At 46.2% G+C, this 15,709-nt stretch overlaps 1 protein-coding gene across 1 annotated transcript in view; it reads right to left on the reverse strand.

Annotated features, from left to right (window-relative positions):
- Positions 1 to 665: 665 nt before the first annotated feature.
- Positions 666 to 15,709, reverse strand: part of Eepd1 (endonuclease/exonuclease/phosphatase family domain containing 1) — a 110,642-nt gene continuing 95,598 nt past the window's right edge. The window contains exons 4-8 of the mRNA XM_052188790.1: positions 13,122 to 13,232; positions 11,287 to 11,421; positions 8,589 to 8,727; positions 2,876 to 3,070; positions 666 to 1,382 (exon numbers count right to left, since the gene is read on the reverse strand). Coding sequence (XP_052044750.1) covers positions 1,183 to 1,382; positions 2,876 to 3,070; positions 8,589 to 8,727; positions 11,287 to 11,421; positions 13,122 to 13,232 — 780 coding nt within the window. The 3' untranslated portion in view covers positions 666 to 1,182. The remainder of the gene's footprint in view (positions 1,383 to 2,875; positions 3,071 to 8,588; positions 8,728 to 11,286; positions 11,422 to 13,121; positions 13,233 to 15,709) is intronic.

Genomic DNA, 15,709 nt, shown 5'->3' on the forward strand with positions numbered 1-15,709 from the left:
TGAGGTTTAGCCTCCTGCACATCCTGAATCAGAAATCATTCCTTAGAATTCATATACTGAATAGTTCCTGGAATCCTTCCTCTGCAACACAAAGTCCAAGTATGCCTGAGTCCCTTACCCAGAATGGTATAGGATTTGCATACAGCCTACGCACACATCCTCACACTCATGTTAAAACATCCAGATATGAGGACATCTGACACAACATAAGTCCTACAAAACACTGGTTGTGCCATATTGCTTAGGGCATAATGACAAGAACTCTATTTGTTCCGTACACACAATTTAAAACTTATATTTTCTGTGGTTGTGTGGATCGCTAACTGCAGGATCAGCTAATACAAAAACTATGTATGCCTCAGAATCAGCAGAGGAAGCTCTAAGCTCAGAATATAGTGAATGGGGACAGTGCAAGGAAATGAGTCTTTCTGGTAGAAAGCATGTGCTACCATAAAGGCCTAAAGCTAAGTGGTCCTCTCAGGAGAAAATCTAGTAAAGAATAAAGGAAGGAGAAGCCTCGGTGGGGGAGAGACAATATAGATGGCAGGTATGTGAGAGGTACCTTTGTAGGGTCCCAGGTAGGGACATAAAACGGGCAGGGGAGGAAAAGCATTTGGGGGTGGGTAGCCATGGACCACAGAACTAAAATGAGAGAACAAGACAAGTCATCCCACACTCTGACTGAAGCCAGGCAGACTAATCTGTTTATTATTCTTTTTTTCAAAACAAAACTAAAAATCTTTGAGAAGTGCATTCATCACAGTTAAAAGCTTCCTGAAATCTGTCAGCAGAACATGACATCCTGGTGAGGCAGAAGCGAGAGCGGTGGCATTGCTTGTCAGCCTGGGCCATCTTTCCCATCTCCACTTCACTGCCCCATTACTGTGCTCAGGCTGCTAAACCATTTGGCCAGCAGTGCAGCCCCACCCCAAGCCTGAACTTAGCTACACAGCATCAAGATGTCACAGTTCCAGCCAGCTCCGCCATGATACCCAACACAGCCAGAGCCTGACAGGCTCCCTGCAGGAGAGGTTCTAAAGTGTTCACAAAGTAGACAGTGGTCCAGTGACCAAGACTAAGGTCCGCAGAATGATGATCCCCAGCCCTGGATCTTCTAACCCTGTAGTATCAGCTCTGTCCTGTGCTCTCGCGAGTCAGAGGCTGGAAAGAAGAGTGACGTCATCATCGTTCATGCTTAATGTTGGCTTCACTTGGCTCTAAGGTGACTCCGCTGCCATTCCTGGGGACTTCCTTCTTGCTCCAGTCCTTTTCCATGTACAATTCAGCAAGCACGGGGCAATGTTCAGAAGCGACTCCACCCCAGGACCAGTTATCTGGAATCCAAGGGTTTGTGAGCCCTTCTCTCACAACGGCCCAGTGACCTGAAGAGAGAGGAGAGACCAAGAATTAGAGCAAGGGTGGCCAATGCTGTTCACCTGTAAGTCAAGCTGCCCTGACAGCCTTCCTCCATTAACCAAAAACTCAGGGTCAACTGTGTCTTTTTAAAAAATTTTTTCACATACTATAAATGACAGTAGTTTACTCTCACAGACATTGATGGCACCCAGAGACCAGGCTTCTTATCCAGCTAAACAGAGAGCAGGAGAACCTACTACTTGTTCATACAGTGTTACCATTGAGACCAACAAAACTAAACATAAGTGGTATTTTACCATTTTTTGTGAATATTTTAACTTACTCTTAAAATTTTTACACATGGATACAATATGTCTTCTTCACATCCATTCCACTCTCTTTAGAATTTGACCTCCCAAATACATCTCCCTCCCTCCCAAGTTTATGCCTTCCTTTTTATTATAACCTACTGAATCCGATTAGCATTTGTAATTAATTTTATAGTGTTGGGGATTAAAGTCAGAGCCCTGCATATGTGAGGCCAGTACTACACTATACCTCTACTGACAAATGAGCATTTGACAAAGTTAATGAAGCACTTCACAGAGCATACATCACTAAGAAAGCGTTAGCAGACAACTGCTTCCTTCAGAAAGGATGAAAAAGAGAAACTTATAATGGTTATTGAGAAAGTATTAATAAATAAAAGGAGAAATGTAAGAAATGAGAATTATATCTGAAGACCACAAAGAATTGTAAAACAATTACAACAATTGTACAATTCAATGGTAACATTGCTGCTCTGTGATATGTGACATCAGGGTTAATGTACAATATGAAGGGCCTGGATTCCAAGTTTGGCCTGGGCAGCATAGCTGACAGTCGTGGCAGTAGAATTGTCTCCACACCTCAGCTTCCACATCTTGGTGGTGGGGAACAAATGAAAAGATGGCTTGGCTTCACCATTTCTGACAGAAGTGCCTCCCACAAGTGCCCTCCAGGCAGCCCAGTAGCCCTGGGCCCCAATGCACGTTCTACAAATCACATCTTGCCAAGACCTATAACAGTCAGTGCCCAGTAGAGGCCCAGGGGAGCCCTGTAGGCACGGTGGCTACACCTATGTAGGCATGGTCTCCTCACCTATGAAAGTATACAGTGTACCTCATTCCACAGCACAGCATTTGACTATTTGACAAGTGTTCACTGAATGACTAAGTGTTTTTAATGTTCAGGAAAGTTAACAGTTCATCTCTGAATCTCGACCCTGATGACCTACAGAGATGACTATAACTGGGTTTGCATACAAAATGCCTACAGAGACTAGTGCTTATTTTTAAATAATTGGTCACATGACCTTCCCTCTTAAATGTGTCTCTGATCCAATAATGATACAGTCTTTGTTTTGCCATAGACTATAAGTATATGCAGAAGAGGAAGATAACTAGCATTGGCTACCTCAGATGCTTATAGGTCCTCAGTCTGCTGCCGAACAGAGACACCAGGGGGAGGCTTCCCCTACCTGTGAATACTTTCTTCAAGCTTTTGCTGATCCAGATGTTGTCCATTGACTTGGAACCTTGAGGATTCCTGGTGCTGATGTTGGTGAAGGTGTGAGCCGGGATCAGGTGGTGAAATTTTTCCCTCCTTAGGATATCATGGTCACTGCTATCTGGCCCTTGGCCAAAATCCCCTAAAATAACAACATCTTTTTCTCCTGGGAATAAAAGAAAGAGAAATCAAGAAGAGAAGGTAAGAAGCAAAAACCAGCATTAACAATGACCCCTTGAAAGGGACTGAGAATCTCTGGTTTGACCATTCAGGATTTAGGGCCATAGGCCTGGTTCTTATTTCCCTGTCTTTTCTCGTGTACCCACTGATAATGAACATAGGATAATTTAGAAACAAGGCAGAGTGTGAGACAGAAACACCCCCATCCAGTGTGTCTGGGCTCTAAACTTACAGTGGGGAAAGGAAAAAAAAGCCTTGCTCATATATCTAACAATGGTTCAGCAAACCTTTAGAGACCGTCTTGTTAGGACCTGCCTGTGCAGGAGTCAGGGATGGATCCTGTCCTCTGGGACTTCACAGTCTAACAGAGAGACAAAGGAGGAGACTGCTAGGATCAGAGTGTAGGTCTGAAACCAGAAACAGGTACTGAGGGCATGTGGCACAAGGGGGCTGGCCAGGGAGGCCGCTGGAAGGTCAGAGCTGGCTTTAGTCTTAGAGGATGCATAGGAAATATCAGGATGGTAAAGAGGAGATGTCAGCCATCAGGGAGCAATGAAACAATCTTGTTTTGGGGGGGAGGGTGGGGGGTGGATGGCAGAACCTGGAGAAACCGGATGCTTCCAGAGTGAAGGTTTAAGAAGCCAGAGGTGGGCAGGCTGGAAGGTAAAGGTGCCTGCTATCAAGCCTAACGCCTTGAATTCAATACCCAAAACCTACATCGTGGAAGGAGAGAACCAGCTCCTGTAAGTTGTACTCTAGCCACCATGTAAGAGAGACAGGCAGCAGCTGCTCTCTAATGGGTGGGCATGTACTCTCTGCCTGGGAAGCAGGTCGGAATAATGAACCACCAGCAAGACCGGGTGTCTTCTCATCACCCAGTGAGCAACCCAGAGCACCCAAGCAGACACTTTACACTGCTCTTGTGCAGGTCATTTCTTAGACTGTCCCCAAAATTTACAGCTGTAAATCATGCTGAAGTGAGAAGGTCACCCAAGTATCTGTGTCTCTGCTTTCTGTGCTATACAGCTGAGAAGTTAAAATATGGTCCTTGTCCCTATTCTAGATAAGTGATACTGGCCTCGTTACCAGAGGCCATTCTACTGTCAATCCAGCAACGGGAGTAATGCCTCTCTGCGCTCACACCAACAGTGAGCATCCTCAGCCAAACTATTTGGCACATCTTCTTCCTATACGTAGACAAATCCGACGTGCTCCGGGGCCTTGGGGATGGAGCACCCACACAAATTACTTAGAATTCTGCACAAGACTTTATTAACTCATCCACGCATCTGTTCCCATAAGTATGCACTTCCTGGTTATATATTTTAGAACCCGACTCATAGTCACTTACTATACTATTTACTTTGTTCCTTTGCTTTTAGAGCAAGGACCCTGTGGTTCCCCTCCCCACCCACACCATGCTGTCTTTTAGTTTTTTGGTCTGAGTGCTTTCATTCTTTGTGACCTGCCAAAGCACCCCAGGGTCACCTCTATCTCTTCTGGTCTAGCCCTAGACTCAGCCACTTCTCCAAGGAACCCCATTTCCACACAGCCATGACGGGGTGGGGCACAGACACCTCTTTCCTCGGGGTACTAACGATTCCTTAACTGACTACAGAAGCTCTCTTTATGTTAAAAGAATAGTGGTCCTCTGTTACACAGATAGGCTTTTCATCTTTGCTGCAGTGACAACAAAGTCAAACAAATGTTCGATCAGCATTTATGGTTTGGATTCTTTTTTTTTTTCTTTTTGTTTGTTTTTTTGAGGCAGGGTCTTGATGTAGTTCAGAATGGCCCGGAACTCATAACCATTCACTGCTAGAATTAGAAACATGTACCACAATTTCCTTTTCCCTCTCTTTTTTCTTTCTTTTTTCTTTCCTTTTTCTCTCTTCCCTTTTTTCTTTTTCTTTTTTAACAAAAATCCATCCCTATTTTTACTTATTACTTTGAGACAAGACATTCTGGAAATTGCCCAAGCTGCCTGCAATCCAGGTAGGCCTTGAATATGCAATGCCCTGTTTCAGCTTCCTACAATAGACAGAAGGAGGAGTGGCCTTACAGAGTTAACCCTACTGCACCATTTCTATGAACTCTACTTCCTGTCCCCATGCTAGGAGAAAATAGCTGGGTGACTCTGGCCACTGTCACCTCTCAGCTTGGGAGCTGTAGGCGGGGTTTCTACCAAAGGAAGAGAACAATCCTTTTCCTGATAGTTGTTGACAAGCGAACAAGAGCCCAGAGTTCCTGTAAGTGCCTGGCACAGGCCCTCCCAAGCAGTACAGACCTCCTTCCTTCTCAGCTGAGCCACATTAGCAGAAATTTACCAGAGACACCGCAGCAGAAAGGACTTTCTTGTGTGTTAATAAGGGCTACAAGGAGAGGGCAGGGGACAAGTGGAAAGGTTGTCCCTTTGAAGTATTTTAGACATTTCTCTCATCGCCTGCAGGAAATGGATAGTTACGGAGTATTTCCCAAGTAATATGAATAGGAATCCAAAAGAACAATGGCCCCCAGCCAGCTCAACTAGATTCCCATGGACTGGGTTGACCCTTGTGGGGAATTTGCTGCAGGGAAGCCATAGTCCCTAGGTAACGAGGTTTCTGTTGCCCTCAAGCAGCTCATGAACAAAACAGCATATCCAAGACCTTCAGCAAATTCCCTTCGCCTTGGTCTGAGTACACTGGTATTACTGACAGCTAAAGGGAAAGAAATCCAAAGTGAAATGATACAAAAGGCCAGCAGGGGGCACCTGTGTGCTTCAAATGACAGCCCTCCCGAGGGGAGGACCCGTGAGAAGCCTCTCCCAGCTGCTCCACTTCCTAAAACTTAGATCACATCCATGATATGAATCAGGGTGAGCCCAAGCTGTTTTGGAATACCAATGCCGGTTTCTCACAGGAAAACTGACTTGAAAGTATTGCTGAACAGACCCCAAGACTGATGATGTCCTGGGTCAATGACTCGTCATGGAGCCCTTACAGTACTGTATTGTCACACACTACACTGACCACTTCTTGGATAGCATGGCATTTAATTCTCACCGCTCCCATGAGACAGATGACGTCACGTTCTCCTCTTTGCAGGTAGAAAGCTCAGACTCTGAATAATTTGCCCAAAGTCATGACGGTGGCTCTCAAACTCAGAGTTTGTCACAAAGAGTAAGGGAGGAAAACGCCTGGGGTTGTGGACTACTGTTCGCCCTGACACATGGAGAGATAAGGTCAGGGTCTGCTGTACAAACTGACCATCTGTGCCAGTAGGAGGAAGACCTCTGAAGGAAGGTAAAAGCTTGCACACACACTGATGAGGAAAACCTGAGGTTCTGGGAGACTGAGGCAGACTACTCCCATTTAGATGGAGAAGACTTTCAGTGGGGTGCAGACCTGAGTACTTGTGGGAAAGCAGGACTCAGCAAGCAGGCAGGAGGCTGGGGTCAGGGGTCAGTCAGCTCAGTGTAGCTTCCCAAATGAAAACAAAGGCTCCTTTTGAATGGGCACATCCAGATTTCTCACAACCCCGCTCTTCTGGCAACTGATGTCTGTCAGAGGTGACATGACTGCAGCTTTGCCCCTAAGAATATGCAGCCCAAATTCTCTTGATCACATGATGGGGTGGGCTCCCTGGTCACTGTTCCCTGAGTTCCTAGGAGTGAGGAAGGAAAGTTCTGGGCCAATTTTTCCCAGAGATCTCCTCAAGTTAGGAAGGGCCAATAACACCCACTGAATTAGCTTCCCACTGAGGTTCACTCCCACACCTCAGGGCCTTCCTAGAAGATATCATGAGCAACCCTGGGCTCACAGAGGGAGACCTTGTCCTCAAGCCCTGATAAGGCTGAAAGAAAAGTTGACAAGAAAGGACAAGCACAAGATCCCTGATGCCAACTGGGTTTTACATTCCAGACCATGGCAGGAAAGGCCTGGAGTTTGCGAGTCAGATATTTCTGTCTCTCTGTGGAGAAAAGGCTTTATCTTCCTCTGACCAGAACCCAGCACTCATCGATCTTCCTTAGCTGCAGGCTGAAGCACTTCCTGAATCCCCAGGGTTGCCAGTTAACAATTAACTGGGTATTAGTGACAACCAGGGGCATTGGGGGTCATGAGTCACTGTCCCTACCTGAATGTGTCAAGGCTGAGTCATGCCGTGGGTCAGTCAACAGGCCCTTTGCAATGTGGAACTTGACTGTTCTGATAAACTCCTGAACTCACTTCCCTGGAAACCAGGGAGAGAATAGTATCTGCTTATGGCTATCAGGAAAAGTACGAAGAAGCATCTTTGTTTCCTTCATCTATGAGACAGAGATGAATAGAAGTGTCCACGGATAAGATAGGGTCTCAAGTCATCCTTTTACTAGGTGCGAGGTGAGTTGTGGGTGAAGTTTCCCACATAGCTACTATTGGATGGGGTAGCTCAGTTTGAACTTGCTCACGTGTTTTTCAGCCTGAAGATCCATCGTTTAAGTAGAATGTTGGTCAGAGCAGGTCCTGACTTGAAACAGAAGCCTGTATATTCATAGTACGCAAAGGTTGAAGCAATCTAAGAGCCTACCAACATATGGGTGGATAGACAATAAAATGAAGCAATACAAACAATAGAGTATTATTCAGCTCCAAAAGGATGGAACGTCTGGCACATTATATGACTGCACTCATCTGGAAAATACTAGGCTAAGTGAAGAAAGTCAGACACAGAGGGAAACACCATGTGCTTCTTCTCATTTGAAGCACGCCATCAAATTCATAAACAGAAAGGACAGTATGGTGACTGTGGGGCACTAGAAGGGACGGAGGACCAGGATTCAGGGGGTACAAAGTTCCAGAAAGAAGATGGCAGTGTTCTGGAGAGAGATGGTGGTGGCCAATGTGCAGCAGTACGGATGTACTGAATGCCACTAAACTTTACCAATCATCCGAATGGCAAACGTGATGCCTATCTTATTACCATAAAAAGGTTTTGAAAATGTGAAGTTATAACTGGACAGAAACATTTCCACAGCCAATTATTTACTGAAACTCCCACTGTGATGGGACAAGTTGGTGACAAGAAGTCTGGGAAGTTAGAAGAGCAGTCAAGACTCAAGAATACAGGAAGGATTTTGAAGTTTCCAGATGCAGTTCTTCGCCTTGTCACCTCCTGTCCCTCCTGCATAAGAACACATGCAGATCTGCAGGTGGCCCCACCAGAGGAGTCAGCCCAGGAAGTGTCATCACAGCAGAGGAATATCCTCACTTATATTTCCTCCTCTAGCCCTCTCCATCCAGGAGGCTGACAGACTGCATCACTGCTACCTTGACACCCACCGGAGAGGCCCTCAGACACAAAGGAAGAGCTTACAGAGAGGTCAGCCAGTACCCACAAGAATAAGGAATACGAGTGCCCCTGGATCCATGACTTCTGCTGATGGGCTGGGCTAAGAGGTCAGAGGTCACAGAGATGATTGGAAAAAAGTCACCATTGCCTGCCCTGAAGAAGTGTGGCCCACCCACAGAGACAGAGATCCCTACCTTTCAGGGTTTCCTGGAGGGTTAGTGCAAAGTTCAATAATCGGTGGCCATCACTGTGGTTCTTGCTTGAATTCTCAGCTCCCGGGAGGGCCAGGGCTGTCAGCTGGAGGTTAACCAGGGTCAAGTCATTACTTCCCACCTGGGTAGCAGGAAATAAATGGATTAATAAATGGTTTTCTACACCCTGTTAGCAATGATAAATAGAAGGAAAGCTAGTTCATACACATAAGAGGCAACACAAGGTGTTTTATTTTAGATTTATGGACTCTAAAGTCCATAACTCTAAAGCCCAGCCTCCTACCTCCATTCCCTCAGACCTGAAAAACTTCACATATCTGGAAGTGGGAGGATTCTTGGTAAACATTTTTGCACAACGGTATGCAAGAAGGAAGTGTCTCTAGTATCTAGATTTACAGACCCAAGGCCATTCTCTGCAAAGCTAGCTTGAAGTTCCCCACCCACTCGTTCTTTGTTCTTTTGGAACCACTGTGTACTAACATCCCCTTTATCCTGATGTCTCTGTAAGAACCAAAGCTCACCAACCAGCCAAAGGCAGACGATCCACCTGGAGTCTGGGCCCCAGGGTGGCTCTCATGGTCTCCTGGTGGTATACACATGTAAGGATGTTTTATCTTCTGGGTATCATAACACTGCTTAGCTGCTCTATGTTTAGCAAGTCTCCCTATTGCCATGGCAACAAACACTAAACACTTCTGAGAAAGGATGAGTGTACAGGTCCCAAGATGTGGAGAGTACCAGCCTTATCATGTAGGTGTGGACCCAGTTCACCATCATCATCACGACTGACAGCTCTATAGATGCTGTTGTCACAGCCAGAGAAACCACCTTGGACTGGGACATGCCGCCTGTGAGGATAAGGTGTCTGTGTCCTAGACCAATGACCGCACTGAACATGGATTGAAGAACAAGAGGTCAGTGGCTGGGCCCGGTGTGATTGCTTCCAATGATTTGAAGCCGTCACTCCCAATGCCATGGCTAGCATTTTCTTTATTAGCCAATTAAATAGAGTTTGCCTTTTTGTTGTTGTTGTTGTTAGCTAAAGACAGTGCTTTACAAGTTGCTTTTGTAAGGTGGTAGGCATTTCTCAAAAAAATAATAATAGCACCAGCAAAACTAGCAGCCTGCTTTTCAGCTACATGAGCTGGTTGTGGCTTCCTGTTCCAGCTAGCCAGAGCCAGGACAAATCACTTAAAAGTTCGATGTATTGTTAGGTTTAAGGATAATCCTGGCCAACACATGGATCAGAACCACAAGTGCCAGAAATACACAGAACCTCATCAATATGGCAGGAAGAGGGACTGAAGGAGCCACTCGGTGACACATCTGTATGACCTACTACTACAAATTTGAGTGATGGGACACGGGCTTATACATCCCATGACAGAGACACAGGCTGTCCCCAAGCCCCACCTCCTGCTGGGGTTAAATGATGCTGGGCTTAGGGGGTAAGTTTAAGGCCCCAAAGTACTGGGGAGCACACAGAAAGAAAGGGTCTTGATGCCCATAGGGAACAGCTTGCTGGGCCCTCGAAAGGGATCAAGCTGCCCGACTCAGAATTCACAGTTAAGTAAGTAGTGATGAGGTTTGTTGTCTCTGTGGTGACTTTCTGGCTTCCTCTCATGTCATCCATCATCAAGGCACTTTGGCGTTCAGGGACGCTGTCAAGAGGTATGCAGGCCACTGCAGAAAGACAAGCCTCAGATCCACACCACCCAGCTACTCTCAGGCAGCTTCTTCACGGACAAGGATATATAACAAGAGGCCGGTGGCAGGGGCCCCTCTGCCCAGAGCTCCATCTGGATCCCACCTCCAACCCAACAAGACCTCAGTGGGCCCATTTTTTTTTTTTTGACATCTAAACAATGAGGCCCGAGGGGCAGTTGAAGAGGAGAAGCTCCTCTCAATTCTGACCCCATTAGCGAGTACCAGACACATGGGGCCCAGTGAACACCCTTGAAAACAGCCTGGGCCCGATCCCAAATGGGTGAGGCTTGGGAATGCCTGATTTTAAGGAAGGTAATTCTGCTGTATAACATGCATGGGAACAGCTCTATGAGCTAGTTTCCCATTTTCTTTTCTTTCACCCTCTATCTATCTGGCTATCTATCTGCTGTTTATCTGACTATGTATGTATACATGTATGTATGTATATATGTATGTATGTATCTATCTACCTACCTACCTACGTATCTATCTATCTATCTATCTATCTATCTATCTATCTATCCATACATACAAACATATCATCTATCTATCATGTATCTATCAACTATCTATCATCTACCTATCAACTGTCTGTCTATATATCTACTAGCTAACTACCTTTTTTTGAGAAGGGTTTTTATTAGGTTTCCTAGGATGTTCTTGGACTCTAGGCCTCAAGCAATCCTTTTGCCACAGTCCTTGTTGCTGAGGCAACAAGGGGCACTTCACTCCTCCCAGACTTACTGTCTTCCTTCTTGCCATGCATTAGATTTTTCTGGGTCTAAGATGCCCTCAAAAATCCCTTCACTCCTGCCCTGTACAAGGTCAACTACCAGAGAGCTTTCAGAATAGGCACTAATCCTTCTCTAAGAGAATATAATCAAGCGAGAAAGGTGTGGCTTCTCTGGGATAGTGTCACAAAGACTTCCCCTTTGGAAGGAACTGGATTTCTAAGGTGACAGGAAGCAGGTACCTTGAACCTGGCGAGGAATGGGCTGGGGCCCACAGCCTTGGCATGACCGTTGCTGGGGGAATTCTCCCGCCCGGGGATGTCTCTCAGCTCCACATTGGCTGCTGTGTCCCATAGGAATCCAGAGTAGCAGGGGCCCTGCGGAGCAAATGGAAACAGGGTCTTGGTGCCAGGTTCCTAATTCCAAGAGGTGCACAGCATTAGGAAAAGCAGAAGAGTCAGGGTCACTCACATGGGGTGCTTCTATAATGAAGAACATGCCTCCAAGCCACAGTCACCCCACACCAATGTCTACTGCAGAGTTTTACTCATGACCAAGGTGCCTAGCTCTTCCCTTTATGGGAGGAGGCAGGAGAAGCACACACCAGGCTCAGAATTGCTTTTGAATGACCACATGACAGGAGGCAACAGCTTCCATCTTCACTTGACAGATGAGGCCACTGCTGTTCAGAGACACTGAGTAAGTCCACTAACATGCCACAGCATAAGTGTCAATATGTGAGTTCAAAGACTCTGAGGGTAAGTTACCACTTCCACAAATGGTGCCTAGCCCCTGGTCACCTCTCAGTCAGTATTTGCCAGATGAATGGAAGTCATGCTTAGGGGTTCTAATAATTTGAAACTGGACTCTCTGCATATGGATAAGGCTGCAAACTGTAGTCTAAAGCCTAGGTCAGAGGCCCTGATGTGGAGGTGCAGAAAATTTGGGGTGTGGTGGGCAAAATTCAAGCCCCCCCCCAATATGGCTCTAGGAATCATAGAAGTTGCTTCCGTTCTGCTAGCTTCGGCCACTGCCTCTGGGGCCTTATGGAAAAAGAAATGCATCAGTCTGTCTACTCCGGCTGAGCCACTGCTGGTCACCAGGGTATTCTTAAGTGCTTGACACCAGGGACAGATCAACAGGTCATCAAACATGTTAGCAGCACTTGACCCTGCTCCTCTATGTTGCAATGGGAGAGGAAGTAACCTTTAACCTTAACCACCTCTGGGCAGCCACTGTCACATACAAAACCTTAGCTCACAACCCAGCCAGTAATTTGACAGGCACACCTCACTTAGACAGGTGTGTTTAAGAGGGAAGTAGGGAAGGCATAAACATGAGTTTTATGTTGTGTAAGAGTCTCCTTGCCCAGCTTGGGGACTCTTATGGAAGAATAGGAGGAAGGATTTGGGGCTTGGGATGGGATAGAAACTTCATAGGAAGCCAAGAGAGTCAACTAACCTGGACCCTTGGAACTCTCAGAGACTGAACCACCAACCAAAGAACATACATAGGCTGAACCTGGGCCTCCCTGCACATAGGTAGCAGATGTGCAGCTTGGTCTTCATGTGGGTCCCGAATAACTGGAGCTGGGGAGGGGAGTATCCCAAAAGCTGTTGCCTGTATATGGGATATGTTCTTTTAGCTGGGCTGCCTGTCTGACTTCAGTGGTAGAGGATGAGCCTAGCCTCATAGAGACAAGATACCTTAGGGGGGGGCCCTCAGAGGAGAAGGGCTAGGAGGAAGGATTGTGGGATAGGGTGACTGGGAGGGGGCAGTGAGAGGGAGGTAAAGTGGGTAAGGAAAAGAGAGAGGGGGGAGGGAGGAAGAGAAGGAGGGAGAGAAAGAGAGGGGGAAGAGAGAGAGAAGTTCCTGGTACCCAAAATGTATATGGGGAATTTTTAGAAGCATCAAAATACAAAAAGAGGCATAGTACATTAGAAATGACTAAGTTATGGCAGATAATGCAAAAATGAACCATGGATAGTGACAAGGAAAAATTAAATTACCCATGGTTTGGGGGGAAAATTATGTTTAAGTACAAAAATTAGGCAGGTGGTTGCGCAGAGAGGAATACCTTCTGGAGCTGATTCGAAGGCTTCTCAGCAACAATAGACCTCCAGCATCCTCGAGACCCCTTCCACTTGCGGATGTTGGGCAAGATTGGCTGGTTCAGCTCTGTACAGAACTGCAAAGACAGAACACAGGTCAGTGTGTGTGTGTGTGTGTGTGTCCATGCATAGCATCCTCAGAAACGAGACACACACAGATGACTCTTAAAAATCTGCTGACTTTCATCCATAGACCAGGGACGACAATGCTTAATTAGGCTACTACAAAATATGGACAACAAAATTTAACAAACAGAAAACGGTGTTTGCAAAGAACCATGCAACTAAAGCCACAAGTTAGAAAGCAAATATTTATCAGTTGGCAAGCCATCAGCACCTGAAGACCCCTTCTGTTCAGGAAAATAGGGGTGCTCTCCACCATTCTAGTCTCCATAGTTCAGAAAGAGCTTCTAGGTCCCTATCCATTCCGTGACAATGGTAGATTCAGTATCTCAGGAGCATCTGGATAAGGATCAGTGCTTTGCTTAGAGCGGCCAAAAATGACCCCAGCTAAATTCCGAGCCAGCAAACTGCTTCTGTGTCCCCCGTTGACTGCCACAGCCCGTGTTCATATATATGATATGCTTGGCTAATTTTTATCTCTTTTCCAATCCTTCTACCACAGCAACCTAAGCACTATAGACATGTACAAAAAGAACGCGCATTCTGTGTCGGGGGACAACATGGCTGTCACTGAGCCAAAATAAAACTACACAGAATGGAAAAATTACTGGCAGCATAGTACAAAGGGCAGTTCCCCGAACACCCTTCCGGGGGTGATTCTTTAAAGGGATCCCCAGTATTATTTCTCAGATTTGCACCCAGTTTTCAAGATGCTCCACCATTTTGGTACTGCCCCTCCCTAATGACAGCCTCTTGTCCCTGAACAAACCCTGTAGCACAGCACTCATTTCTCTCTGTTCACCTGCTCCTCATGCAAAAGGTGCTTTTGTCTGGTTTCCCCCCCCCCCCCCGCCCCGTGTGTGTGTGTGTGTGTGTGTGTGTGTGTGTGTGTGTGTGTGTGTGTTCTATGCATTGTGTGGGAGAGTGAACACAGCCAAGCATATCATATGCATTGGGAGTCCAAAGGAGGATATCTAATCTTATTCCTTTGAGACAAGTTCCCTTAGTGAGCCTGGAGCTAGGCTGGCAACAAGCAAACCAACAATCCTGTGTCTGTCCTCCACAGTGCTGGGGTTACAGGTGTTCACAAGGCCATGACCAGCTTTTTTGTGGGGATGCTGATCTGAAATCAGGGCCTCATGTTTGCACAGCAAGAAGCCATGTTTCGAACCCACTTCCTGGCTTCTTTCATTTGAGCACTATATACTTCTCTGCTGAGCTATTTTTCATCAAGCCTATCTAACCCCACAGGCACCAAAATCTGTAGCTCTGGTTCTGAATGATCTCCTAGGGTTTTCTGTTATTGCTGATGACTTTGTATTTTGAGACACGGGTTTACTCTGCAGCCAAGGCTGCATAACAGAGAAGCTGAGGCACTAGCAAAGAATCAGCCACACACTTGTCAGTGCTACAGAAAAAATGAACCAGGTGGTGGCGGGGAAACCCAGGAAGTTGACTTTAGATAAGGGTTGATTTACAGTCATCAACATGTCTGTATTCCCTGACAGTGGACTCTGTCTGGGCCTCTGTAAACCCTAGGAAATGTCAGAGGACACTAATCTGCAAACCCACGGCAGTCAAACAGGATTCCTCCTGGAAGTTCGATGCCTCAATTTTAACCAGATACTTGGCACACAGATGTATTCTGTGCTGCTGGGTATTTAGGGAGTGTCTACCCAAGAGTTCAGTCACCAGCAACTTTCACTGGTTTTCCGATTAACACTGCCTGGAGCACAGCAGTGGATGATAGCATTACTCTTGGCTAGTAGGGAGGAGAGGCGTGTGTGTGTGTGTGTGTGTGTGTGTGTGTGTGTGTGTGTGTGTCTTCTTGGCTGACAGCCATCAGTTGGAGGGATATAATTATAAACTTGACAAGATGGAACACCTGAAAGAGAAACTCTTAGGCACAATTTTAAGAGCTTCAGGACTAGGTTAAAGGACATTGGAAGACCCACCCTAAATGCAAGTGACATCAGTCTATTGCCTGGGGTCCTAGACTGAATTAAAGGGGAAGCAGCGAGCAGAGCATTGGCATGTGACCAGCTGCTGCCATGCCTTCTCAGAGTGATGTGTACAAAGAGCACAGAGGCCTGGGCTGGGGAGGGTAGGAAGGTACTCCTCTGGGACAATAGAATAGATGCTTTCACCAGGCTGGGTAACTTTCCATAATGACATTAAAGAGGAACTCATCTGTGAAACTAAAATCTCAGTCAAGGCACTGTATGATGGCTTGTACCGTAATGTCGGCATTAAGAGGCAGAAGGACACTGAGTTTTAAGCCCCGCAACCCACAAGCCAAATACAATCCTTCCTTTTTTAAGTTGCTTCTACCAGGGAATGTTACATCAATAAAAAGAGTAACTAATACAGCTGGAAATAAAACACTCTTAAAAATGTGGCTGAGATCTAAGGACAACAGAGATTAGTGAGG

This window comes from Apodemus sylvaticus, chromosome 7 (genome assembly GCF_947179515.1).
Source record: "Apodemus sylvaticus chromosome 7, mApoSyl1.1, whole genome shotgun sequence".
In the NCBI taxonomy this organism is placed as follows: domain Eukaryota; kingdom Metazoa; phylum Chordata; class Mammalia; order Rodentia; family Muridae; genus Apodemus; species Apodemus sylvaticus.